This window comes from Oncorhynchus masou, chromosome 6, assembly GCF_036934945.1.
Source record: "Oncorhynchus masou masou isolate Uvic2021 chromosome 6, UVic_Omas_1.1, whole genome shotgun sequence".
In the NCBI taxonomy this organism is placed as follows: domain Eukaryota; kingdom Metazoa; phylum Chordata; class Actinopteri; order Salmoniformes; family Salmonidae; genus Oncorhynchus; species Oncorhynchus masou.
Window position 1 is genome coordinate 66,711,684 of NC_088217.1, and position 26,010 is coordinate 66,737,693.

The following is a 26,010-nucleotide window of genomic DNA, read 5'->3' on the forward strand; positions in this document are numbered from 1 at the left end:
AACAAGATGTATGTATAGGAATTATGTTCCCCCACTTCTAAAACCAAAGTTGCTCGCCTGGTTTTACGTGTTCCTTGTATTAGTTGGTAGTGTTGCTCGGCCCTAGCTTATTGGACGGGGAAACACCACGGCCGTGTCCGAAATTTGTCTTGCCTACTACTTACTAAAACTACATCATCTGCACTCATCGAACTACATACTATTTAGAGCGTACTGTTTAGTAAAAATGTATGCTGAAAGTAACAAATGTCAACATTGTAGGCTCACACACACTGAGAATGTCATCTTTTGCAAAATTGTTTAGTAGATTCTCTTCCTCCATAGCCTGCAGTGGATTTGTACTAAATGAGTGTAACATTCTGGCATTTATAGCATACTCAATTTCACATATTATACATTTCACATACCCCAGCGGCCTACTATTTAGGATGCAACTATGGGTATCTGGACACTGCCCACATCTCATGTTTTGTCATATGTTGTTTCACTGGCTGTGTGACAAATATGAGCATCCGACAGCGAAGTATGGCTGTTGAGCCAGAGGCTCTCCCTGTATATCCCAGCTTGGGTCCCTCCTAGACAGCTGAGCCCTTTTTGGAGGCTCTCCAGGGTTAGACAAACACTACGTTTCCCAGGGCTCCCCGGGTGGGTTTCACTTTAGCTGACTGCCAAGGCCAGGCTGAATGCAGGCACACACACAATCACTAAATGCGGCAGGGTAGCCTAGTGGTAAGAGCATTGGGCTAGTAACCGAAAGGTTGCAAGTTCCAGTCCCTGAGCTGACAAGGTACAAATCTGTCGTTCTGCCCCTGAACAAGGCAGTTAACCCACTGTTCCTAGGCCGTCATTGAGCTGACTTGCCTAGTTAAATAAAGGTAAAACGAGTGTGTGTGTGGGAGAATGTGAACGAGTGTGTATGAGATGGCGCAACAATGTACGTTTGTGTATACGTGTGCAGTTGTAGGTGAGTGGTCGCATGACTACACATACTTGCCTGCATGTTCATTTAAATACCTCACATAATTTGAAACTGCCGTGTAAAGAGAAGCTCAGCTTCTAATTCACTGCCTTTGAAAGAGGATTTAAGTGCGGCTCTGGCATTCTTTGGGATAAGTCACGTCCTTTAATGTAAACATCTTGGCCAAGGTGTACCGTTACAGAAAAAACTTAACCTCTCACACTTTTCCCTACTCCACTTTTCCCGGCCTCCCCAAGTTCTCTCTTCTCCTTTCCCTATCCCCCCCTTTCTCCTCATATTCTATGCTTTCCTTAGTCCCCTTTTCTCTCTTCCTACTCCCCCTTTCTTTCTGTCTCTCCTCCTCTCCCACCATCCTTTAGATGTTCCATGACCCAGAGCAGAGTGCCAGCCCCTCTCTGACCCCCCCCCCCCCGTCTTCTTTCTGCCACCCCCTACCACAACATTCACCACCTGCAAGTCACTCACCCCCCCCCCAAATCCCTCTCACCACGTCCCCCCTAACCCCTGCTGTTCTGGGGCACAGCTCCTCACTAACTCCTCCAGCACTCTGGGATGGGGCTCGGCCACTAACTGGATTAGCACTGTAGCCTGTTAGCTTGCCCAGGGTCCAGCCGTGCATGAACACTTTTTTTCAATGCCTCTCTTTTTAACCCTTTTTTAAACCTTTTAGGACCCCTTCCTGCCACCCCTCAACCCCTTACTAACCAAGTTAGGACGTGACCCTGTGGAGCTCCCCCACATCGACTGAGTCTAATTCAATAAGGCTGCTTTTGTCATCTCCACCTACTAACAAAAGCCTGGGTGGAGAATTCACTTAAACAGGCTCAGCCTAAACCCGATCATCCAGCCACTGCTATGACTGTCTGGCGGGGACCACTCTGTATGTGTGCACAGGGGCCTTTTTTTGTTTTCTTTATCACTTAAGTTAAGCAGATTGGCTGTTAGCTGCATATCGTATCACATGCAGCTGGTGGCCGGTGTGGGGGAGAGAGAGATGCGGGGAGAAGAGAGAGGGGCAGAACACACAGAAATCTGGACTGAAAGTCAGCTGTTCTACCAGTAGCCATTCTACTAGCTCTGTGCGTTAATAGTATGTCCCACTTGTTATATATATTCATGTGTTAGGCTACTTTGCCTACACAGTGCTACTACACTCAGCAAAAATATCAATTCAACATGCAATATACCATAACCCCACCGCCACCATGAGGCACTCTGTTCACAACGTTGACATCAGCGAACCGTTTGCCATCTGCCAGATACAGTTGAAACCGGCATTCATCCGTGAAGAGAACACTTCTCGAGTGTGCCAGTGGCCATCGAAGGTGAGCATTTGCCCACTGAAGACTGTTTACGATGCTGAACTGCAGTCAGGTCAAGACCCTGGCGAGGGCCACAAGCACGCAGATGAGCTTCCCTTTGTGCAAACCCACAGTTTCATCAGCTGTCCGGGTGGCTGGTCTCAGACGGTCCCGCAGGTGAAGAAGCTGGATGTGGAGGCCCTGGGCTGGCGTGGTTACATGTGGTCTGCGGTTGTGAGGCCGGTTGGACGTACTGGGAAAGTCTCTAAAACGACGTCGGAGGCGGCTTACGATGGTGAAATTAAAATCTCTGGCAACCGCTCTGGTGGACATTCCTGCAGTCAGCATGCTAATTAAAATAAAATCAGATTGTATTTGTCACTTGCGCCGAATACCATAGGTTTGGACCTTACCCGTGAAATGCTTTACTTTCAAGCCCTTAACCAAGAATGCAGTTAAATAAATAGATTTTCTTTAATTTAGTAAATATTTGATTAACTCTTAAGGTAACACAATAACTGTTCATAACAATAACGAGGCTATGTACAGGGGGTGCCGGCACCGAGTCAATTCGTGGGGTACAGGTTAGTCGATGTAATTTGTAAAGTGAGTATGCATAAATAATAAACAGCGAGTAGCAGCAGTGGAAAAACAAAGGGATGGGAGGGTCAATGTCAATAGTCCGGGTGGCCATTTGATTAGTTGTTCAGCAGTCTTATGGCTTGGGGGTAGAAGCTGTTAAGGAGCCTTTTGGTCCTAGACTTGACGCTCCGGTACCTCTTGCCGTGCTGTAGCAGAGAGAACAGTCTATGACTTGGGTGACTGGAGCCTTGGACAATTTTTTTGGGGGGCCTTTCTCTGAGACCGCTTAGTATATAGGTCCTGGATTGCATGAAGCTTGGCCCCCAGTGATGTACTGGGCCATACGCACTACCCTCTGTAGTGCCTTACAGTCAGATGCTGAGCAGGCAGATGCTGCCATACCAGGCAGTGGTGCAACTGGTCAGGATTCTCTCAATGGTGCAGCTGTAGAACCTTTTTCAGTCTCCTGAGGGGGGGAAAGGTTTTGTTGTGCCCTCTTCATGACTGTCTTGGTGTGTTTGGACAACAATAGTTTGTTGGCGATGTGGACACCAAGGAACTTGAAGCTCTCAACCTGCTCCACTTCAGTCCCGTCGATGTTAATGAGGGGCCTGTTTGGCCCTCCTTTTCTTATAGTCTACGATCAGCTCCTTTGTCTTGCTCACATTGAGCAAGAGGTTGATGTCCTGACTCATTCATTTAAAGAAAACCCGTCCAGTTCGAGGTGAGTAATCGCTGTTCTGATGTCCAGATGCTTTTCTTCGGTCATAAGAGTCAGCAACATTATGTACAAAATGAGTTACAAACAATGCAACAACAACAAAAAAGAAGAAAATAGCACAGTTGATTAGGAGCCTGTAGAACGACAGGCTGTCAGGTGGATGGGATTATCTTGGCAATGGAGAAATGATCACTAACAGGGATGTAAACACATTTGTGCCCAGAATTTGAGCGTAATAAGCTTTTCGTGCATATGGAAACATTTCTGGGGTCTTTTTGTTTCAGCTCATGAAACATGGGACCCCAACACTTTACATGTTGCATTTATGTTTTTGTTCAACGTCCATTTTTGTTCAGCGTTTCTGTTCAGCGTCCTTGTGTTATGATCGGTCATGATGTCCTTCTTATGTGCCTGAGTGGAGTTTATCTGGTCATAGTTTTTTTCCTGTGGTGAGTACGTTTTTCACTTCAGTTTGCTCCTCAATTCATGTACCTTGATTGGAAAGCAAGATAGCGGCAGACAGCAGTAGTTCCTTCGCTAGGCTCTGTGGTGAGGAAATCCGTCCGGCCCCAGTCATTACACTGGGTGTTGTTTTTAATGGTACAATTTGACAGCTGTGTGTGGCTGTGCTATAGCGGTGTCGAGCAGGTAGATGGCCGGATTGGAACTTGGTTGTTTTAACAGTGTGATTGAGCCCCACCAGAGCCCCAGTTGGATGATTAGACCTGCATCGATCGCTGTACTGCACTGAGCACACACTGGTGTCTGCGCACTCCCGTCGACACACACACACATACTCCTGTCGGCGAGAGGAGAAGACGGTCCTTATCACTGCGTCCCGCGGGCATCCTTTGCAGGAGGATTCTATTGATCTGACGAGACAAGATCACTCTGGGCACACACACACACACACACACACACACACACACACACACACACACACACACACACACACACGACTGCATGCAGCCAAATGGGAATGGTTATTTCATTTGTGGCTGTCCCCTAGTTTAGCCATTTTGAAGAGCGAGTTTTATTTCCGATATTATTTTTCTGCTACAGATTGCAAACTGAATTAGCTGTCCATTTAGGATACATACTCCTCAATGGATTATCATCAAACTAAACATTGTGACAAAGACAGAGAAGACTGAACAATCTACTGCCCTCCTCTTTTGGGCCATGATCTCCCATGCACGTCTGCGCCTAGGGTCAGAGGTCGAAGACGTTTATCTGTGTGGGGCGGGACCTCTAGGAATTCTACTTAAAAGTGTGTGTTTAGGACTTGCCTCTTAAAGTGGGAGCATTGAAGAGAGACATTTAACTGATCTGTAGTTAACCTCTACCTTGGTGATCAGAGTTTTTCCTGGTCAAGTCAGGTGAGGAAAAACTCAGCCCTAATTACTCAGCCTCTTCACATAACCAAAGCATTGGTACTTTTCATGACTGAGCTGATATTTGAAAATGAAATACAGAAATAACCCTGTTTACATAAGTATTCACACCCCTGAGTCAATACTTTGTAGAAGCGCCTTTGGCGACAATCTCAGCTGTTTGTCTTTACGGATAAGTCTCTTAAGAGCTTTGCCTGGATTGTACAATATTTACCCATTCTTTTTAATGTTCATCAAACTCTGTCAAGTTGATTGTTGATCTTTGCAAGACAGCCATTTTCAAGTCTTGCCATAGATTTTCAAGCCAATATGAGTCCAACTGTAACTCGGCCACTCATGAACATTCAATGTCGTCTTGGTAAGCAACTCCAGTTTTGGCCTTGTGTATTAGGTTAATGTCCTGCTGAAATTAGAATTCATCTCCCAGTATTCCGTTTCTTTTTTTCCCCCATTTCTTTTAAAACCCCAGCCCTTGCCGATGACAACCAAACCCATAACATGATGCAGCCACCACATGCTTGAAAATATGAGGAGTGGTACTCAGTGAAGTGTTGTGTTGGATTTGCCACAAACAACCCTTTTCCCCCAGTATTACTTCAGTGCCTTGTTACAAACAGGATGCATGGTTTGGAATATTTGTATTCTGAACAGGCTCTCTTCTTTTCAGTCTGCCATTGAAGTTACTCCATTATGTTAACCTAAATGTTGTTGATGCGTCTTCTGTTTTCTCCTCTCACAACCATTAAAGTCTTAACTGTTTTAAAATCACCATTGGCCTCATTGTACCGGTCTTTTATATGCACTGCAGAAGAACCAAGAAATGAAGAGCGACACCATGGCTGTCTTTTGGGATTTTATGTCGATCTGCAAATGGTATTATGAAAAGTCAGTTTAGGAACACATCAGTATTCAATGCACCATCCGACAAGTTGTTCTTTCTGTTTTCACGGACCCACACAATCACATTTATAGCTAAAGCAATAATGTATAGAATAAAATAATGAGCAAATTTCAATACAAAGACTGTATAATAGTAATTCTTAGACAATATAACCATATCGGCAATGGTATTATTAAAAGTCAGGACAGGAACACATCATTCTTCAATGCACCATCTGACAAGTTGTTTTTATAGAGGAGCATGAAGAAAAGTAAAACACATATCCTCTCTCACATCTCCATGTATTTGTGTGCTTAATTTAACATTATGGACTTCGACACAGGAGTAATCAGCGACACATACATTTCTCTTTGTGTTTTCATGGACTGAGGAGAACGGGAGCTACGGGTAGTACCAGGGTGTTAGTAGGTGACGTAAGCGCCCAGATGAAATAAAATAAAAACCGAATATGTTAATATCATCCAGCTATTATGGCTAGCACCTTAACATCAACAGGCAGTGCTAGTAGTGCAACAAATGAAAATATAAATCAAAAGTATGACTCCTAGCGATCTGATTCCCCCTTCTGTCTGAACTTGGAACTTTCTTGTTCGCGAGCTTGGACCTCTGAACCTTAACCTGGATGTTCCGTTCTGTGTTGTGTACTATTCTAAGGCACTGCATCTCCGTGCTAGAGGCGTCACTACAGACCCTGGTTTGATTCCAGGCTGTATCGCAACCGGCCATGATTGGGAGTCCCATAGGGGGTGCGCACAATTGGCCCAGTGATGTCCGGGTTAGCGTTTGGCCGGGGTAGGCTGTTATTGTAATAAGAATTTGTTCTTAACTGACTTGCCTGGTTAAATTAAAAACTAATAAAAAATATCCAGCTGTGTGTATCTGTGCTCTTACTTACGTGTGTGTGTGTGTGTGTCTGTGTGTGTGTGAACGTAAAGTGTTAATTTATGTGTTTTAGTTTGTGTTTAAATCATATTGCGATGTCATGCAGGTAGGTCCACCAGTAAGAGAGACTGGGCCAATATTGGTTGTACAGCCCATCCATTAAGGTTTTACTAGGATACTGCTTCTATATACAGAACCCTTTTTAAATCTACCCTAATTGTACAAATGGAAATCTGGGTTTGGGGTGTACCTAGAGTTGTTGCCTGGTCTCAGCGTCTCGATGTCATGAGACACTTTGAGACATTCTGAAGTATTTAAAAAATATATAATGTTTAGTTAATTTTAAGCATCAGTCATGGAACCTAGAGTAATTGAGAGAGAGAGAAAGACACACAGACACATGTGCAGAGGAACAGACAAAGGCTGTGACAGTGAGACAAATGGGACACAGATCCAAGTGACATAGAGAGGATTAAACACAGAGCTTTACCACAGACAGACAATACATCATCCCATAACAGCAGCAGTGTTGGGTTAAACATTGGGGACACTATTCTAAGGTGTCTGTTTCTATGTACATCCTTGGAAAAATGGGCTTCCAGATGGTAGACCTATTATAGGAGCATGGCACTGTAGGGGTTTGGAAAGTGGTCGTTGAGGTGGATGTATTTCTGGATTCCTTTACTTCTGTGTGTGTGTGTGTGTGTGTGTTTACTCGAGTAGAGAGCACCTCCTGGTAGGTCTGGTCTGAGGTTGCTGCCCTCTGTCAGACAGCCAGTATGGTTGAGCATGACTTGCTTTCCTGACGTGGTCAGCAGCCCGGGTGGGTCAACGTGGTCAGCAGCCCGGGTGGGTCAACGTGGTCAGCAGCCCGGGTGGTCAGACATCCTCTGTAGAGGACAGCCGCTACCACCGGGACGGAGCTTCCATCATGGCCCAAACGTAGCAAGGTCTAAGTAGCCAAGTGAGACTGGCCGATACAGTGCCGTAACACTTCTCCCATGAACTTTTTTCAAACCAACCCTCTTTAGGTTACAGTTGTATAAAAAGCTCAGCTGCCCCTACAAGCTCTTAGATGTGATTTCACATGATGGCACCCTATTCCCTATGTAGGGCACTACTTATGACCAGGGCCCACCCTGTGCCCTGTATAGTAGTGTACTATATAGGGAATAGGGTGCCATTTGGGAGTTCCGGGCCTATTTGAGGTCTGGCTCTGATGCCGCTTTTAAAAATAGAGTCATTAATAAAACGTTATTCCTCCCCTGTAGGTCAGTGTACCTCTCTGGTACCCCAAGCCGTTTCATGTGGTGTAATTGTCTTGATTGCGTAAGTAGGAGTGGGCTAGATTGCAAGGCATGGGTGGGATGGACTTTCCATTTAAGGAGGGGTGTGGGGGGCTCTCCCTCCCTCCTGCCCTCTGTCCCTCCAGTACTTATTTCATCCTCTTGTCAAAAAGCTACTCGGGCACCACGAATGCTCCTCTAGGACTCTTTGAAAACTCACGCTACGATTTCAAACAGTCACCAGGTATCTGGACGATTTGAAATCTTGGGCAGATTTACAGGGGATTTGTGTTGTTGGAGCTTTAATTGGAAAACAGTGCCTAACTTAATACCAGGCGTATATCGGTTTACACAAACACAATCAGTGTACTACAGCATGAGGCTCACATTTGCATTGATGGGAAACATTCACCTCCTCTCTGTCTGTCTTTTCCAGACACCCCTCTACTGGTGAGGAGCAGCAGTGACTCTGCCCTGGCTCCACCACTGGATATTGTGACACCTCCCCCTGATGACCTCCATGCCAGACCAGCCGAAACGGTAAGAAAGACTTTGTCTGAAAGTGCAACCTGTGCTCAGCTGAGTAAAATGGAGCAAGCCTAGAAAATGTAACACAAAGACAAACAAACAAACAAAGTCCATGAGTCTGTTTTTGTCCAGAGATGTGGTTGGAGTCTAGTGGCCACAAATTCAAATCTGTACCTCAAAGACAGTTCCACTGATTTGAAAATAAATAACTAATCTTCCCCCGCTAATCAGGGACTGGTTGGGGTCCGATTTAGACCTGGGAAACCAGGTGGGTGCAATTAATTATCAGGTACAACTGAAACCAGCAGCAATTTGGACCTCCTGCAGGGCCTAGAATTTAATTTACGAATTCATTTCTACCTTTTTGTTTAATATCTATTAATGCACAAAGAAATCTGACTCCTGCCGTTATAGCTATCCCACCTCGCACAGCAATACTGCCTGTGAGTGAAGTGCTGAAAGTTGGTTTTCGAAGCAATGCGCACAGGCATAAAAGCTGGTCTAATTTACTCTAAAGTGAGACTTTGCCCTCGCGTTTCTTGGCAATTTACTTTTGTTTTTGTTCACATGGTTGTTTTTCAATGTTTTGAATTTGCTTCCACTGCTCGCAAAAAGAGACGTGGTCAGCCTCTACGAGTGAGATTCTCACAGGCACAAGTGATGACTTGAGTGGCCCTCTTACCAAAGTAACCTTAAAGGGTCAGCTGAACATTTTTTCCTCTGTGATATTTTGGTTAAAAGACTCAGGTTACAATATTATTAAATTAAATTGAGCAATATACCACATTTTTAACTATTAATTCACTTCTTGTTTTAAAAATATTGGTAAGCATTCTCATCTTTTTTTGTTTGTTTGTTTTTTTGTGTGTAATTATGCCAAAAACAGTATTTTGGCTGGTAAAAAATCTGAGTGGCTGGTAGATTTCTTTATCTTCCTGCCACAGTGGATTTGAACACTCCTGGTCTCGAGGTTAGTTTATTTATTCTCTCTGTTTGAGACTTGACTATGTTTCCACCACCTGACAACTGACGTCCTGTAACCCAGACAAATCACAATGTTGCCCTGTCCCTACGTTGGAGGACATGCAGTTGTACTCTTACCCCTATCTTTACCTCACACCTGTCCCCTCTTCAGAAAGCAGCCTCCTACAGTCACTCCTTATAAGAGGCTCTGCCGAGCGCGTACACACACACACACACACACACACACACACACAATTGTTCCCTCAGCCTCCCAAACAGTCCGTGACCGGGCCATGGAAGTATGATCTGTCTGGCTTGAAACGTCTGTGTTTCTCCATTGTCTTTACCCGTCACCCTCTCTTCCCCTGTTTGGGAACTCTCCCTGTATCACCTATTGTATTCACATCCTCTCCTCCTAGTCTGCAGGCTATTGCTACCTGTAACCCCTCCGTGCCCCCCCCTTCTCCCTCCCTGCTTTTTGTCTCTCCTTCTCTAGCACACCCTCTCCCTCCTCCTTGTGCCCTCTAGCTCATTCTGCCCATCCTTTTCTCCCTCCCGACCTCCTTTCCTCCGAGCAGCCCTGTGGTCTGTAATTTCCTCTCTCTGAGGTTGTTTGTAATCCTCAAGGCTAGCAGCACCTGCGGCCCTCTGTGAGACCTCACCACCAAGCCCCCCCCCCCCCCCCCCCAACCACAGAGGTATTTTTGTCTTGGGTCTCACAGCACACTCATAAAATAGGTCTCTGTGTGATCATGGGACGTGGCTTGTGTGATTTTATTTATTTCTGCCCATTTTCCTCTGAGACAGTGCTTCCTCATTTTTCCCCCCGCATTTTACATTGGTGTAAATGAAGGTACATGTGTGACTGGCCTCTGCCCTGTAAAACCTATACGTTGCGTACCAATAGTAATAACAGCATTGGACTGGTGGAGGCATGGGCTTTCTTATACCGGTCATTTCCTTTCAAATCAGTGAAGGGATGTGAACAAGAGAACACTTTGGGATGAAGACGAGATAATTGGGACACAATCATGGATAGAGAGAGACAGAGAGAGAGAGACAGAGAAAGGGATGCCGCCCCCTCTCAAAATCAAATCACATTTTATTTGTCTGTCCTTCTCCTGGCTCCTGCATGATGGGATGGGGTTTTTGCATAATATTTGAGTCACTCTCTCGTTCTGATGGATGGAAGAGAGGGACTGCCACCCCCCCACAAATACAGACCCAGAGGCAGGAGTTTGAAAGGGTTCAGCATTTCAAGAACTCTCTCCTTTTGAAAATAGGGAACCGTTAAGGAAGCCCTCCACTCTCTTTTCTCTTCAGCGGTGGTTTTGGAGAGACAGGTTGAGTGGGGCCAGAGTGTTTATGCTCATGTGTGCAGGGTTGGGTAGGTTACTTTCTAAATGTAATCAGTTACTAGTTACCCATCCAAAATTGTAATCGGTACTGTAACTTTTGGATTACCCAATCTCAGTAATGGGATTTTACTATTTTCTGTTACTTGTAGATTACTTCTCCCCTTAAGGCATTAGAAGAAGACTAAATTGAATATTACCAATTAAACAAGATCTATTGCAAGGTAAATCAATGTTTAGAGTTAGATAGCTGGCCATAAATTGATGTTGCATTTTACTTTATGGGTTGGTTATGTAGGCTTCTTGTAACCCATTGCTTTTAACTATAGATAATAATATGATTGAACTATATCTTTACATTAAAAACCAAAGTCTATCAGAATTCCAGTCATTGCAATTCATTTAATACCCCTTGATCTTCAATAACCCCAAAAGGACCTACAGTGCCTTGAGAAAGTATTCACACCCCTTGACTTTTCCCACATGCTTTGTTACAGCCTGAATTTAAAATGGATTAAATTGACATTTTGTGTCACTGGTCTACACACAATATCTCATGTAATCGTGGAATTATGTTTTAGACGTGGAAATGTTTACTAATTAATAAAAAAGTTTCCAACCCCTTTTGTTATGACAAAAGTAAATAAATGCAGAAGTAAAGATTTGCTTAACAAGTCACGTAGTGGGTTGCATGGACTCACTGTGTGCAATAATAGTGTTTTAACATGATTTTAGATTTGACTACCCCATCTCTGTACCCCACACATACAATTGTCTGAAAGGTCCCTCAATCGAGCAGTGAATTTCAAACACAGATTCAACCACAAAGACCAGGGAGGTTTTCCAATGCCTCATAAAGAAGGGCACCTACCTATTGGTAGATGGGTAAAATAAAGTAGATATTCGATATCCCTTTGAGCATGGTGAAGTTATTAATTACACTTTGGATGGTGTATCAATACACCAAAAGATACAGGTGACCTTTCGAACTCAGTTGACGGAGAGGAAGGAAACCACTCTGGGATTTCACCATTATGCATGCCAATGGTGACTTTTTTGTTTGTTTAATGGCTGTGATCGGTTAGTCTTGTGGAGTAAATCCTAAATGAGTGAAAAGATGGAAGCCTGTACAAAATACAAATATTCCAAAACATGTATCCTGTTTGCAATATGGCAGTAAAGTAAAATGTGGCGAATAAATGAATGGCTGCATCATGTTATGGGTATGCTTGTCGTCAGCAAGGACTAGGGAGTTTCTTTTACAAAAAAAATCTAGGGAACAGAGCTAAGCACAGGCACAATCGTAGAGGAAAAACTGGTTCAGTCTACTTTCCAACAGAGACTGGGAGACAAAATCACCTTTTCAGCAGGACAACCTGAAACACAATGCCAAATGTACCCTTAAGTTGCTTACCAATAATACATTAAATGTTCCTAAGTGGCCTAGTTACAATTTTGACTTTAAATTGACATGAAATTCTATGGCAAGGACTAAATGGTTGTCTAGCAATGATCAACAACCAACTTGATAGTTTAGAAGGAAGGAACTCCCTCTGACATGTATTCCATCAGCTGGGATACGCACCATGCAGCTGTTGCAATAGCACATTTTTCACTGGCTGTCCACTGGTCGCAAAAACAGCAATTGATATGCAGCTTAAACTTTTAAATTCAACCATTATTGGGTTAAAATACACAAACATTTGTGAACAGCCATCCACAGCAATCAAGATCTGTAAAGCGCAAATAGCTAATAGAGGGCAGCAGTGTGATTCACACCAATGTGGTACAGTATGTAGATATCAATAAAAGTGATATCCGTATCGCCCATAGGCTACACCACGTCTGTCGTCCTTACCAGTTGGAATAGCTTGTATCTGGTGGCAACCCTACCTCCCTTACTGCCATGCTCCTAAACCAGATTGATGCTGCAGTCCAAATGGCACCATATTTCCTATGGTGCATATCTTCTGGCCAGAGCCCTATTGGGGACCTTGTCAAAAGTAGTGCGCTATGTAGGGAATAGGGTGCCATTTGGGACGGACTCTTTTTTTCCCCCCAAGGATCGATGCACTACCAGCTCATCCATACTCGTCTACTGCATCCTTGGCTTCCCTCCTTTTGATCCAGCTCTCTCTCTCTCCCTCTCTCCTTCCTTCCCTCCCACCTGTCTTCTCCTTCACTCTCTTTCCTTGTGAAGATCTCTATTGCATACTCCTCATGTCATCTCTCCTCATCTCCTTCTCAAAACTCATTGGATGTGAAATCCAGAGGTCCCTCCCATCTGACCTTCTCCTCCAATGGGTTTTGAGGAAGCGAGGAGTATGCAATTGAGTTTCTTCCCTCCCTCCCTCCCTCCCTCCCTCCCTCCCTCCCTCCCTCCCTCCCTCCCTCCCTCCCTCCCTCCCTCCCTCCCTCCCTCCCTCCTCTCTTTCTGAAGAGTAAGATTGTATAATTAAGGTCAGTGCAGCGATAAATATTCCAGTTCGTCCCGTAATACAGTAGATGTGTCTGCCACGGTGACGTTCTGGGACGATGCACAGATTGCGGTATCAAAGTGTGCGGAGTGTGCGATTTTTATGAATTGTTCAGCAGTCTAATGACTTGGGGGTAGAATCTGTTTAGGAGCCTTTTGGTCCTAGACTTGGCACTCCGGCACCACTTGCCGTGTGGTAGCAGAAAAAACAGTCTATAACATGGGTGACTGGAGTCTCTGACAATTTTCTGGGCTTTCCTCTGACACCACCGAGTATATAGGTTCTGGATGAAAGGAACCTTGGCCCCAAGGATGTACTGAGCCTTACGCACTTCCCTCTGTAGCGCCTTACGGTTAGATGGCGAGCAGTTGCCATACCAGGCGGTGATGCAACCGGTCAGGGTGCTCTCAGTGGTGCAGCTGTTAGAACCCCTCCCCAGTTATTATAAAGGTTGAAGAACCTTTGTTGCAGCCATTTCAGCTGTGAATCATTTGGAATAAAACACTACCAATTTTACTCTTAGGGCAACATATATCCATTGTTTTTGTCAAAATTGCTCAATCTTATTCAATTTGATTGGGAATCATTAATGGACAGCAATATTCAAATCATGTCTCTGATTTTTAAGCAGATTTAAGTCAGGATCGAGGGTAGACCACTCAGGAACACTCAGCACCTCTTGGAAGGTCATTCTGGTGTGTCTTTTGCATATAAAAATAAAAAATACACTTTTTTATCTGGTCTTTGATCCTTTCGTATTTATTTTGATCTTAACAGACTCCCCAGTCCCTGCCGGTGACAATTATACACATAACATGATGCCACCACCACAATACTTGAAAACACAAAGGGATCAACAACATTGCATCATACAGACAAATAGTGACCCAGATCGTGACAAAGTTTTAAAAAGTAAAAAACATCCACTCCAAATAATCCATTCTGTTTGCAACAAGGCTGTTATGTAAATCTGCACGACAACAAAGGAAATAAATTAACTTGTTGACCTAAATTAATAACTACAAGGTTGGGTCAAATCCAATACAACACAACAGTGGGGGGGATTCCAATTCTGGGGGTGGAGACTATTCTGATATTTCAGTTTTTAGGTTCTCTCTTAATTTGGAACATTTTCTACAACTTTTCTTTTACGTTGAAAATGTGGAGTAAGTTGTATGGATCTATAGGAAAACAATGTCATTGAATCCCTTTTTAGTTGACATTTTAAAGCAGCAAAATGTGAAAGAAGTTCCAGGGGTGCAGACTTTCTATAAGCACTGTATTGGGACGTAGGCCATATTTCACCTCCAAACACTAAAGCTGACATGTTTTACCCTGCATGTAAAGAAGGGGAGCAAAGAGCGTGAATGTAGTGAAAGATTTAAATGGCGTCAGTTTTGGTTTGGTTTTACTGCTCATACCCTGTAATGTTGAGTGAGAACTGTACAGAGGAGATCACGTCAGTTTTTTTGTGTGTGTGTGTGTGTGTCCTGACCCCTTCCCTAGAGGGGTAATGCTTCAGCTGTGAGTAAGGGGCAAGTCTGTGATGGATATGACAGGGGTCAAGGGTCACAAGTACACCCGGCCCCACACACCATTTCTCACCACATCTGACGTGTAGCAGATCACAGTAGCGTTCCCAGAGAGAACACACTCGGCACCTCATTTCTTATGCGCATGACAACAACCACACAAACACACACACACACACACACCTCATTTGTCATGTACGTTGGCATGTAATTTGACCACAGAATTACTTAATTCCTCCTGAGGAAAAGTAACCGTCACATGAAAATAAAAAAAACACAGCAGCATACTATTATATTTTTTTACTTTATTAAATTCAAGCCTCAGTGCGCTTTCATTAGAATGTATTCGATACTAATCATGGGGGATAATTAATAACGCAGTTGGATATTTTGGTCAATGGTTCTGAATTTGAGTACCGCAGCAACAAGAAGTTGCTCACATCCTTCCCGCTAATTGGGCAACTTTTGCTAATGTTTTGTTGTCTGAATGCTGTAATTGAAGAGAACTCGATGTGTTCAGAAAGACGAGACTTTGAGAATTGTAATAAATACCGCATACAAGCAAGCCAAACAGTCCACATGTGCATTTCACATGGCCGTTTCAGAAAACTCGTGTCAACGTTTATGATCAAATGTTTGATGTACAGTTCCAAGATGACATGCCGTCATACCCTGGTTTGCTCTGAACAGAATGAACCGGTGTTAGTCTGTTGTTGTGAAAATTCGCTGTGGAACACTCACCTGAATGTACTCAAATAACCATCTGTTTCTCTGAATTGCCTTGTGAAAACCTAACACTGTAAGATAGTCGTTTTTTAAAACTTAGCATGTTGGCAATAGAACAAGCTTTCAAATGATGCCCACCTGACCCAGATAGTGATTTTAAAATGGGCTGTTTTTGGATTGTGGAAACAACAAAAGTAATTGTGTTATATGCGAGGATGCTGGATTTCTGTTCCAAACAAAACAACTACAAGTGTACTTGCTCTAGTTCCTCAACGGCACATCGAGGAGAGCTCAAAATAAATAAAAAATATGTATTGTTGACTGTTCTTTGAGTCATAAAACTGCATTGAAATAACTTAGGAACTGTGTACACTTTGTGTGTGGGGGTGGGCACTTGGAGACACCAGTTAGTCTTCTCTCTCAAACCCTTCAAAATGTGTTGTCTTATGTTGCACCTACCCCAAATCTTACAACAATATTCTTATGATGTTACTGAAAGTATCCAGAGTATTTTCACATTTTGTTATCAAAAGTACACAATGTAAAATGCACAAAACCAACAGTGTAATGTTTGGTTTCAGGCTTGTCCGGTGAACTGTTGGTGTCCTCAACTTTGGTCTTATAATTTTCCCATATTCTCCAACACGCCCCCTTTCAATTGCTACCATGCTTATGCACATTTCTTCTGTAAGAAACATTTTAATTTACCCCTTTACATATTGACCAATTCCCACGAGTGTAAAGGGTTAAACCCAATCTTAGCCTGTCGTCCTCTCTCTCCCCCTCCTCCTCTCTCACTCGCCATGTCCCCTTCTTTCTCTGTTTCTCTGTCCATTTCCCCCTGGGCCGTGTGAATATAGCAGAGCTCTTAATGGATGAGAGAGGAATAGAGGGGCGATGCACAATAACAATGGAGACATGGTAACATGTGGCCCATTGTGGATAACCGCTTAGCGGCCTAATAACTGGGTCACCATTTGTCTATCTGTGCACGGAGCATCATGTGCGTCGTGGTGGTGTGGAGATGTGTGTTTAAGGGGAGGAGAAGCGGGGGTTGGACCGAGGGTCCTGGCTGGCCAAGGGCGTAGGGATCGGGGGAGGGGTGAGGTAAGTGGGAGGCCCCCCTGTATGTGTCATTACGAGGGGGTTGAGACAATGGAGGAGGGGGGTGACACAATGAAAGTGACGAGGCAGAAGGATGTAATTGGGACCCTCCTTTTGTATTGGCTTTTTTTCTCCATTCAAATTTTTTTTCTTCCGTCAACAGTCTGATTGCCCCCTTTTTATTTATTCTTTTTCTATTTCCTTTACATTTCACCCCGAGGCTGTTGTTGTGGCGCTAGCATGCGTGACTTAAAAATAGCCTCTCTCTCCTGAGAGATACGGTAGGAGATCAAAACAGAAAGAAGAACCGATGGTTGACGGAGGAGAGAGGGACACTCAGGGAGGAGGTTGGAACCCAGGTCCTTCTGGCCATTGTCTTGTTTTAAAGGTCCTTGACTAGGTGGTTGATATCAACTGAACTTCTTGTTTGATTCATTACTTGATTGTTCTCCCTGTTAGTGGACTAATGGAGAGCGAGTGACTGAGATACCAACAGTAGACTTGGCTAACTGTGTGTGTGTGTGTGTCCCCGCATTTATGTGTGTGTATACACAGGATGCCAGCCATGCACTGACCAACAGAAGAGAACCCAAAGACCGATTGAGGCTTGACATCCCCACTACAGCAAAGATGAGCCGGGTCACACTCAGGTAGGTCTGTGTGTACATACACACCTACATATTCACATGTGTGCGTGGGTTGATATGTTTACAAGGTTTGTTTGTTTCATAAGCATGTTTATGTGTTTGCATGTCTGCAATTACTTGTGTCTCTTATGTGTGTGCATCTCGCTCTCTCTGGGCTGGACTGGGCTGGACTGACGATATTGAGAGGGATTACAAATGCCTCTGTTCTTTGTTCTCCTGCCGTGACTAGATTAAACTGCTTTGTGTGTGCACGTGTGTGTGAGAGTGCCAGTGCGAGAGTTTTTAGTCCACCATACCTTTGACTCCTGCCCAGTAGCCAACCAGAGACTTCTCACTCTGGGGGGGGGGGGTGTGCGTGTGTCTCTCTCCATGGCAACCTCTGCTGTCTGTCAGTGCCGCCCATGGCTAGTGCCCCAAGGGACCATAATATCCCAGTCTATCAGTGGTAGTGTGTGTGTGTGTGTGTGTGTGTGTGTGTGTGTGTCTTCACTCCCTGTAGTTGTCACAGTCCCAGGAGCCAGGATGCACAACCTAAACTGATATACAACAAACCGTGACCAATATATTGACCGTGTGCTCCAGTATTTTCCTTATAATTTAAGAATGGATTTGATGCGTACAGAGTTTAAAGAGCTTTACTTTGTAAATTGAGAGAACTCACCTAGCTTACTAGCAGTGAAAACGCATTCTACACCAGCAATTGGCTTCGTTTAACACCAATAATATGCCGTTGACATGGCGACAAAAGAAAAGGAAAGCAAGTTTGTTAGTAAGGAGATTCATCAGACCAAAGTTGATCTATGACTACTCAGTAAAGAGTGGGTGTTCCATCTTTCTCCTCTCGCTCTTTTCACCCCCCCCCCCCTCTCTCTCTCCCGCTTTGCCTCCCTCCACCACCTCAGAGGAATGGATGTGTTTGTTTGTGTATGCACGGGATGCTAAAAAGGGAGATGAACGTAAGCATGCATGTATTATAGCCTGGCGCTAACAAGCTCTGGCTTCCTCTGATGAGCTTGTTTGTGCCAGCGTTTGATTTTATGAATGTAAATGTGTTGCAGAGAAGGTGTGTGTGTGTGTGTGTGTGTGTGTGTGTTCCTGACCCAGGGATGCAGGTGTACTCTCTATGAACTTCCCCATAAACAAAAAGGACAGAGGAGAAAGGCAGGAAGAGGGGGAAGTAGAATAAATGACAGTGATGAGTTTGAGTCCCTCGTTCACCAGTTTCTCTCCAAAGCAATGAGCTGGGGCTTTCAACCAGAGGTGAACAAGGACAACACAGCCCGATACTGCAAGAGCACGGCCTTTGATGGAGATAGAGGTCCCGTGGACGAGATCAGAGGAAACCGCAGTTTGTATGTGTGTGCGTTTTCACATGTGCGTGTGTGGGAGTTTGCACAAGTGTGTGTGTGTGCGCATGCGTGTGTGTAGAGCTCAGGGACAAGACTAATGTATGAGGATCATTATGGTCGTCATTAGTGTGTGCAGTATAATGACTAGTGAAGGGTTGTTGTTCTGAGAAAGGACGGAACAGAAGACAGTCACTGTGGGAAGTCCGGGAATATGTTAGAATTGACTACCTGTTGTATCTGGGTGGAATGGGTCAGGTTTATTACCTGCATGGCTGGCATCATTTGAGGAAAGGACTCCTCTGTCTCTGTCACACTGTCCTTTTTAACCTCCGCAAGGGTCACACACACGCACACACACACAACCAAACTGCATACATACAGTACTGGATTGTACTGTGCACAACCTCTATCAAATGACATTCACACCAATTATGTCCACTATACATTCAGGCGAACACACATTCACACAGCCTTACCTAAATTGTATGCATGCAAATATGCATCCATACTAGTGCATGTATAGTACCTTACAATTATAAATATTCACCTACCTACCTTTTTAATTTAGTTGTCTAAATGCACAGTTGCTGACAAATCACGGGCGCACACATGCATGCTTTCTCTCTCTCTCTCTTTTGCTCTCTGTCACGAATGCGCGCACACAAACACACACGCCCTTCTTTCCTCCGTTGTTCCTCCTTGGCAGACCTACCTTCAAGCTCATTTGTTTGTCTATTAATGTAGCCCTCAGGAAACAGCAAATGGATCTGAAGTGGATGCTGGGGAGAGGGCGAGTGTGTGCATCTGTGTTTCTCTAGTGTGTGTGTGCCACTGTGTGTGTGTGTGCCACTGTGTGTGTGTGTGTGCCACTGTGTGTGTGTGCCACTGTGTGTGTGTGTGCCACTGTGTGTGTGTGTGCCACTGTGTGTGTGTGTGCCACTGTGTGTGTGTGTGCCACTGTGTGTGTGTGTGCCACTGTGTGTGTGGGCGCCACTGTGTGTGTGGGCGCCACTGTGTGTGTGGGCGCCACTGTGTGTGTGGGCGCCACTGTGTGTGTGGGCGCCACTGTGTACCACTGTGTGTGTGTGTGCCACTGTGTGTGTGTGTGTGTGTGTGTGTGCCACTGTGTGTGTGTGCCATGTTCTTTTTGCTCTCCACTAACACATGGTCCTATGTTGTTGACCAAGGCTTATACGATAGACAGTTGATTACCTTGCACATTCAGGTTGATTTGCTTACGTCTAATTTTCCCTCGTCCTCCCTTTCATCCTTTTATTCCTCTTTTGCTGACTTGCCTAATGCTCCTCCCTCCCTCCCTCTTTCTTTGATGCATAACCACTGTAATCAGGCTTCTGTTCTCCTCCTCTCTCTCCCTCTTTCTCCCCCTTCCTTCCCTCACTCTCTCCTGTCTGTGTATATGAGTGACAGTCAGTTCTCCTGTGTTCGTAGCAGACCCCCCCCCAGAGCCACACAACTAATTACACTGCCCTAATGAGCACAGTGCAGGACAGGCAGGCAGCCAGCAGGTCGTGTGTGTGTGTGCGAGAGAGAGTGTTTGCGTTTGCGCAATTTGATTGGATTTATTTGTATTATAGTGGCATCCATCTTCAGGATGCCCAGCCCACATGGGCCTATAAGACAATGAGTATGTTTCCATCACACTAATCATTTGATATTAAACTGATTATGGCAGTAGGCTGAGTATGGTAAGTCATTTAAACACTTTACTCTGCTACACTTGAAAGGTCAAAAAATAAATCAAAGAAAGCATACACTGATTAAAACACCTTGTTGTCTGAGCTAGCTTTCAAATGATTAGGACATGTCAACAGCTTAATCAGCGTTCCAGCTGTGTATTTGACCTGCGCCTGTGCCGGCAACGGTAGCGCAAGCCTCGCTCTTATGTGCGAATGACGAGAGTTAAAATAAGTCGGAAGTTTACATACACTTAGGTTGGAGTCATTAAAACTCGTTTTTTCAACCACTCCACACATTTCTCGTTAACAAACTATAGTTTTGGCAAGTCGGTTAAGACATCTACTTTGTGCATGACACAAGTCATTTTTCCAACAATTGTTTACAGACAAATTATTTCACGTATAATTCACTGTATCACAATTCCAGTGGGTCAGAAGTTTACATACACTAAGTTGACTGTGCCTTTAAACAGCTTGGAAAATTCCAGAAAATTATGTCATGGCTTTAGAAGCTTCTGATAGGCTAACTGACATAATTTGAGTCAATTGGAGGTGTACATCTGGATGTAATTCAAGGCCTACCTTTAAACTCAGTGCCTCTGCTTGACATTATGGGATAATCAAAAGAAATCAGCCAAGACCTCAGAAAAAAAATGGTAGACCTCCACAAGTTTGGTTCATCTTTGGGAACAATTTCCAAACACCTGAAGGTACCACGATCATCTGTTCAAACGATAGTACGCAAGTATAAACACCATGGGACCACGCAGTCATTATACCGCTCAGCAAGGAAGAAGCCACTGCTCCAAAACCGCCATAAAAAAGCCAGACACTACGGTTTGCAACTGCACAAGGAGACAAAGACCGTACTTTTTGGAAAAATGTCCTCTGGTCTGATGGAAACAAAAATTGAACTGTTTGGCCATAATGACCATCGTTATGTTTGGAGGAAAAAGGGGGAGGCTTGCAAGCCAAAGAACACCATCCCAACCGTGAAGCACGGGGGTGGCAGCATCATGTTGTGGGGGTGCTTTGCTGCAGGAGGGACTGGTGCACTTCACAAAATAGATAGCATCACGAGAAAGTCAAATTATGTGGATATATTGAAGCAACATCTCAAGACATCATTCAGGAAGTTCAAGCTTGGTCTTACATGGGTCTCCAAATGGACAATGACCCTAAGCATACTTCCAAGTTGCAAAATGGCTTAAGGACAACAAAGTCAAGGTATTGGAGGGGCCATCACAAAGGCCTGACCTCAATCCCATAGAAAATGTGTGGGCAGAACTGAAAAAGTGTGTGTGAGCGAGGCGGCCTACAAACCGGACTCAGTTAAACCAGATCTGTCAGGAGGAATGGGGCAAAATTCACCCAACTTATTGTGGGAAGCTTGTGGAAGGCTACCCGAAACATTTGACCCTTGTTTAACAATTTAAAGGCAATGCTACCAAATACCAATTGAGTGTATGTAAACTTCTGAACCACTGGGAATGTGATGAAGGAAATAAAAGCTGAAATAAATCATTCTCTCTACTATTATTCTGACATTTCACATTCTTAAAATAAAGTGGGGATCCTAACTGACCTAAGATGGGGACCTTTTACTAGGATTAAATGTCAGGAATTGTGAAAAACTGAGTATAATTGTATTAGGCCAAGGTGTATGTAATCTTCCGACTATGTCCGAACTCCGAATAGACTTCGCAAAAATAACATTGTCGCTGTGGTCAAATTTTGATTTTGGTTGTTGATTTTTTTGTATTTATTTAAGTTCCATCAGTAGCCTGATTTCAGATGTCCATGTAAACAGGATTATTAGGGGAATCGTTATTCTTGCAAAGCATGTAAACGTATTAAACTATTTAAGGATTTGGACAAGTTCACCTATGTGTATTAAAGTAGTCGTAAGTTTGGTATTTGAAATTGTCATTTTGGAGTCACTTATATTGTAAATAAGAATAGAATGATTTTAACACTTCTACATTAATGTGGATGCTACCATGATTACGGATGATCATGAATTAATTGTGAATAATGAGTGAGAAAGTTGCAGAGGAACCAAGGTCATACCTGCAAAAAAAGGTTAACCTCCCCTGGTAATGGTGAGAGGTTAACCTCCCCTGGTTCTGGTAATGGTGAGAGGTTAACCTCCCCTGGTTCTGGTAATGGTGAGAGGTTAACCTCCCCTGGTTCTGGTAATGGTGAGAGGTTAACCTCCCCTGGTAATGGTGAGAGGTTAACCTCCCCTGGTTCTGGTAATGGTGAGAGGTTAACCTCCCCTGGTTCTGGTAATGGTGAGAGGTTAACCTCCCCTGGTTCTGGTAATGGTGAGAGGTTAACCTCCCCTGGTTCTGGTAATGGTGAGAGGTTAACCTCCCCTGGTTCTGGTAATGGTGAGAGGTTAACCTCCCCTGGTTCTGGTAATGGTGAGAGGTTAACCTCCCCTGGTTCTGGTAATGGTGAGAGGTTAACATCTATTGGGGGCATCTTTGAGCTCATCGGCAGGGTAGCCTAGTGGTTAGAGCGTTGGACTAGTAACCGGAAGGTTGCAAGTTCAAATCCCCGAGCTGACAAGGTATAAATCTGTCGTTCTGCCCATGAACAGGCAATTAACCCACTGTTCCTAGGCAGTCATTGAAAATAAGAATTTGTTCTTAACTGACTTAACTGGTTAATAAATAAAGGTAAAAAATTATTCACGATTCGTGCACATTTATGTGTGTACGTGTGTAAATTTGTGGCCAGCCAGATCTAGTCATTAGCTCCATTCCCCTGCTCAGTGGTGTGTTGGTAAATCTTTGCAGGTTCTCTGTGGGAATCCTTCCCCACTTGTCTACTAGGGTGTAATGGCAGCCTGGTAAAGAGGGTGTGTGTATACAGTCTTGGAATGCTTCCCAAATGATACCACATTCCCTCTATAGTACACTACTTTTGAACAAAGTCATAGGGCTCTGGTCAAAAGTAGTGCACTACATAGGGTGCCATTTGGGACACACATTAGGTCTAAGGACAGCCTGCCCTGTGGCCTGAAGCCAATCATGTTCGAAAGGCAAGCAGCTAAACCTAGCATCACACACCTCTCCGCTCCAGCGCCGTACTTACACAACCTGACAGGGCAGGTTTCACACGCTTGCATAAGCGCAGCTGGACCATGTAAATGGCAGTTAATTCACCTTGACCTTGTCCACTCAACAACTGTCTGTCTCAGAGAGCTAGTGAAGGGGGAGAGTGACTGTATGTTTTTGTCTTTGTGTCCCAAGGGTTAAAGTTCTCAGTCACTGCGACGGATATCCACCATATGGATTCTGGAGAGGTCGTTTTTGCGATCCTTGTAGATAAATAAACATTTCTGGGGGGGCTGGGCTGGTTTGGAAATGACAGCTTAATACAGAGAAGCATGTCTGTTCTACAAAATAAATGCCGTAATAAATGTATTCTCAAACATTTCATTTTTTTCTGTTACGCTTTGTGTACTGAACTGACATGCATGATTGTTGCTGACACTGATGTCCAGACGAAGGGAATGAAATAGTCGATAATGTTCCGCCACCACCACCGCTGCGCTCAACTAAAACTGTGGTGCGTGGCTCACTGCAACTGCTGGGAAAGTCATTAAGACTCAACTTGATCACTTGGGATTTAACTTTCCAGTGCTGCCATTTTTTTGCCATGTAATGTTATGAAAACAAAACCAGACCACCTACTAGTAGAAGAGTTGACCTATTTACCTAGTTGACTTGTTGTTGTGTGGCCTATGAGAGAGAGATAGTCTTCCCAGGGCACGTTGAAGTTGTAAGTGGGAGGAGACATGTATTCTGACAAGCAATCATTATAACAATCAGGATGTTGTGTCCAATGGGGTAAATGCAGATGGACCAACCCCATGCGTCGGCCTATATTTACTGCCACGATGCTGCATCATTTGGGGTACAGGTGATAATGCTTATGGCACAAATTTTAACATTAATAATTTATACGTTATTTTTTTACCAATATGTTATTGGGCTAATTTCTGAAGGTGGAAATTATATTTTTTGAATCTGTCAGTATAATTATATGTTTATTAATTTGGGAGTAGAATGTCCCTTTAAAAACTCACCGGACCCCCTAAACAATGGGATTGGAATTGGTCTAACGTGCAGGTAAATACACGTACAACATTAACCTCTTTCCCTAGAAGCATGATGGTCTTTACTTACTGAACGCACTCTAGATAAGTGATGTGGGTATGTATATATTACTGTGTGTGTGCCTATTTTAGTGTTTCTGTGTTCCTGTTAACATTTTTGTGTGTGAGTGAGAGAGTTTGTGTTTTGTCTCTGCAGCCCCCTGACCGAGACGGTGGAACTCTCTGGAGAACAGGGGCCGCTGGGGATCCACGTCGTCCCTTACTGCTCCTCACTGAGTGGACGGTGAGGAACACGCACATTTACTTTCAGTCACTCACTGTAACCCACTCACCTTCTAGCACATTCTCTCCCCATACATTGAAGACTGCTTGTGTGTGTGTTCAAACTGTATCTATCATCCATTCTCAGGACCCTGGGCCTGCACATTAAAGGTATCGAAGCGAAAAGTCGCTCCAAGAGAGAGGGCTTATTCCAGGAGGATGAGTGCATCGTTCAGATTAACGGCACCGAGCTAATGGACAAGACATTTGCCCAGTACGTACCTCGGCTCTACACTATCGCAGGATGAGTCTCAAATGTCTCCGTATTCCCTCTATAGTGCACTCCTTTTGACCAGGCCCGTAAATCCCTGGTCAAAAGTAGTGCACTATGTAGGGAATAGGTTGCCATTTGAGACTCATCCTTGTATCATTTTGGATGCAAGCCTGCTCTACACTATCCCACATCTACCATTGTGAGGCCGGTCTGTCACTCAGTTTCCCTTTTCTTAGGAGCCCTTAATCCCTGCTCTTACAAATCCTCTGTATTTCTGGATTTATCTCACACCACATCTCCACAGCAACAAAAGAGTGTGAGAGAGAAAACGAAAGCGAGAAACACTCATTCTCTCGCTTCACTGTTGTCGGGAATAGGTTAATTTGGTACTATCACAGGATTGGTTAGACTTCAAAAGGAGTGGGACAGTAGCTGTGAGGGCTAGTGAGTGAGAAAGATAAGGGAGAGACAAACAGTAAAAAGAGAGAGAATTGGGGGTGTATCAAGGAGGATTGTCTAATGCCCTAACTGAATGAAAGGCCCAGTAAAAGAGGTGGACCTTATTAGGTCTGATAATTCTGCCCAGAAGAGGCTTGACACTGCTAGCCTGGTCCTGGATAACCATTTGCTACTAGTGACTACTACTATAGATTACTTGTCCAAAGACTACTTGTCTCTAGCGAATTGACTCTTGATGGTCTAGTCTGTGACCGTCAGTCAATGCAGGTGTTTAACATCGTAAGCTTGAGTTTGTACTGGTGTTGATACCTGGTGTTGTTGAAGCTCTGTGCTTGGTGTACTAGTAACTAATACTAGAGTGACAGTGTGATCTTCCAACACATTTCCATAAATGCATAAGGGAAAACTGTACATTCAAGTCTGATATCACAGTATTCTCAACCTTCAGTCATGTCCTCCGAAG

The 26,010-nt window shown here is 44.1% G+C and overlaps 1 protein-coding gene across 2 annotated transcripts in view; it reads left to right on the forward strand.

Moving 5' to 3' along the window:
- Positions 1–26,010, forward strand: part of pard3ba (par-3 family cell polarity regulator beta a) — a 174,945-nt gene that overhangs the window by 48,666 nt on the left and 100,269 nt on the right. For both annotated transcript variants that reach the window (XM_064969419.1, XM_064969420.1), the window contains exons 4-7: positions 8,483–8,586; positions 17,287–17,381; positions 24,750–24,836; positions 24,963–25,088. In XM_064969419.1, the coding sequence (XP_064825491.1) occupies positions 8,483–8,586; positions 17,287–17,381; positions 24,750–24,836; positions 24,963–25,088 (412 nt within the window). The remainder of the gene's footprint in view (positions 1–8,482; positions 8,587–17,286; positions 17,382–24,749; positions 24,837–24,962; positions 25,089–26,010) is intronic.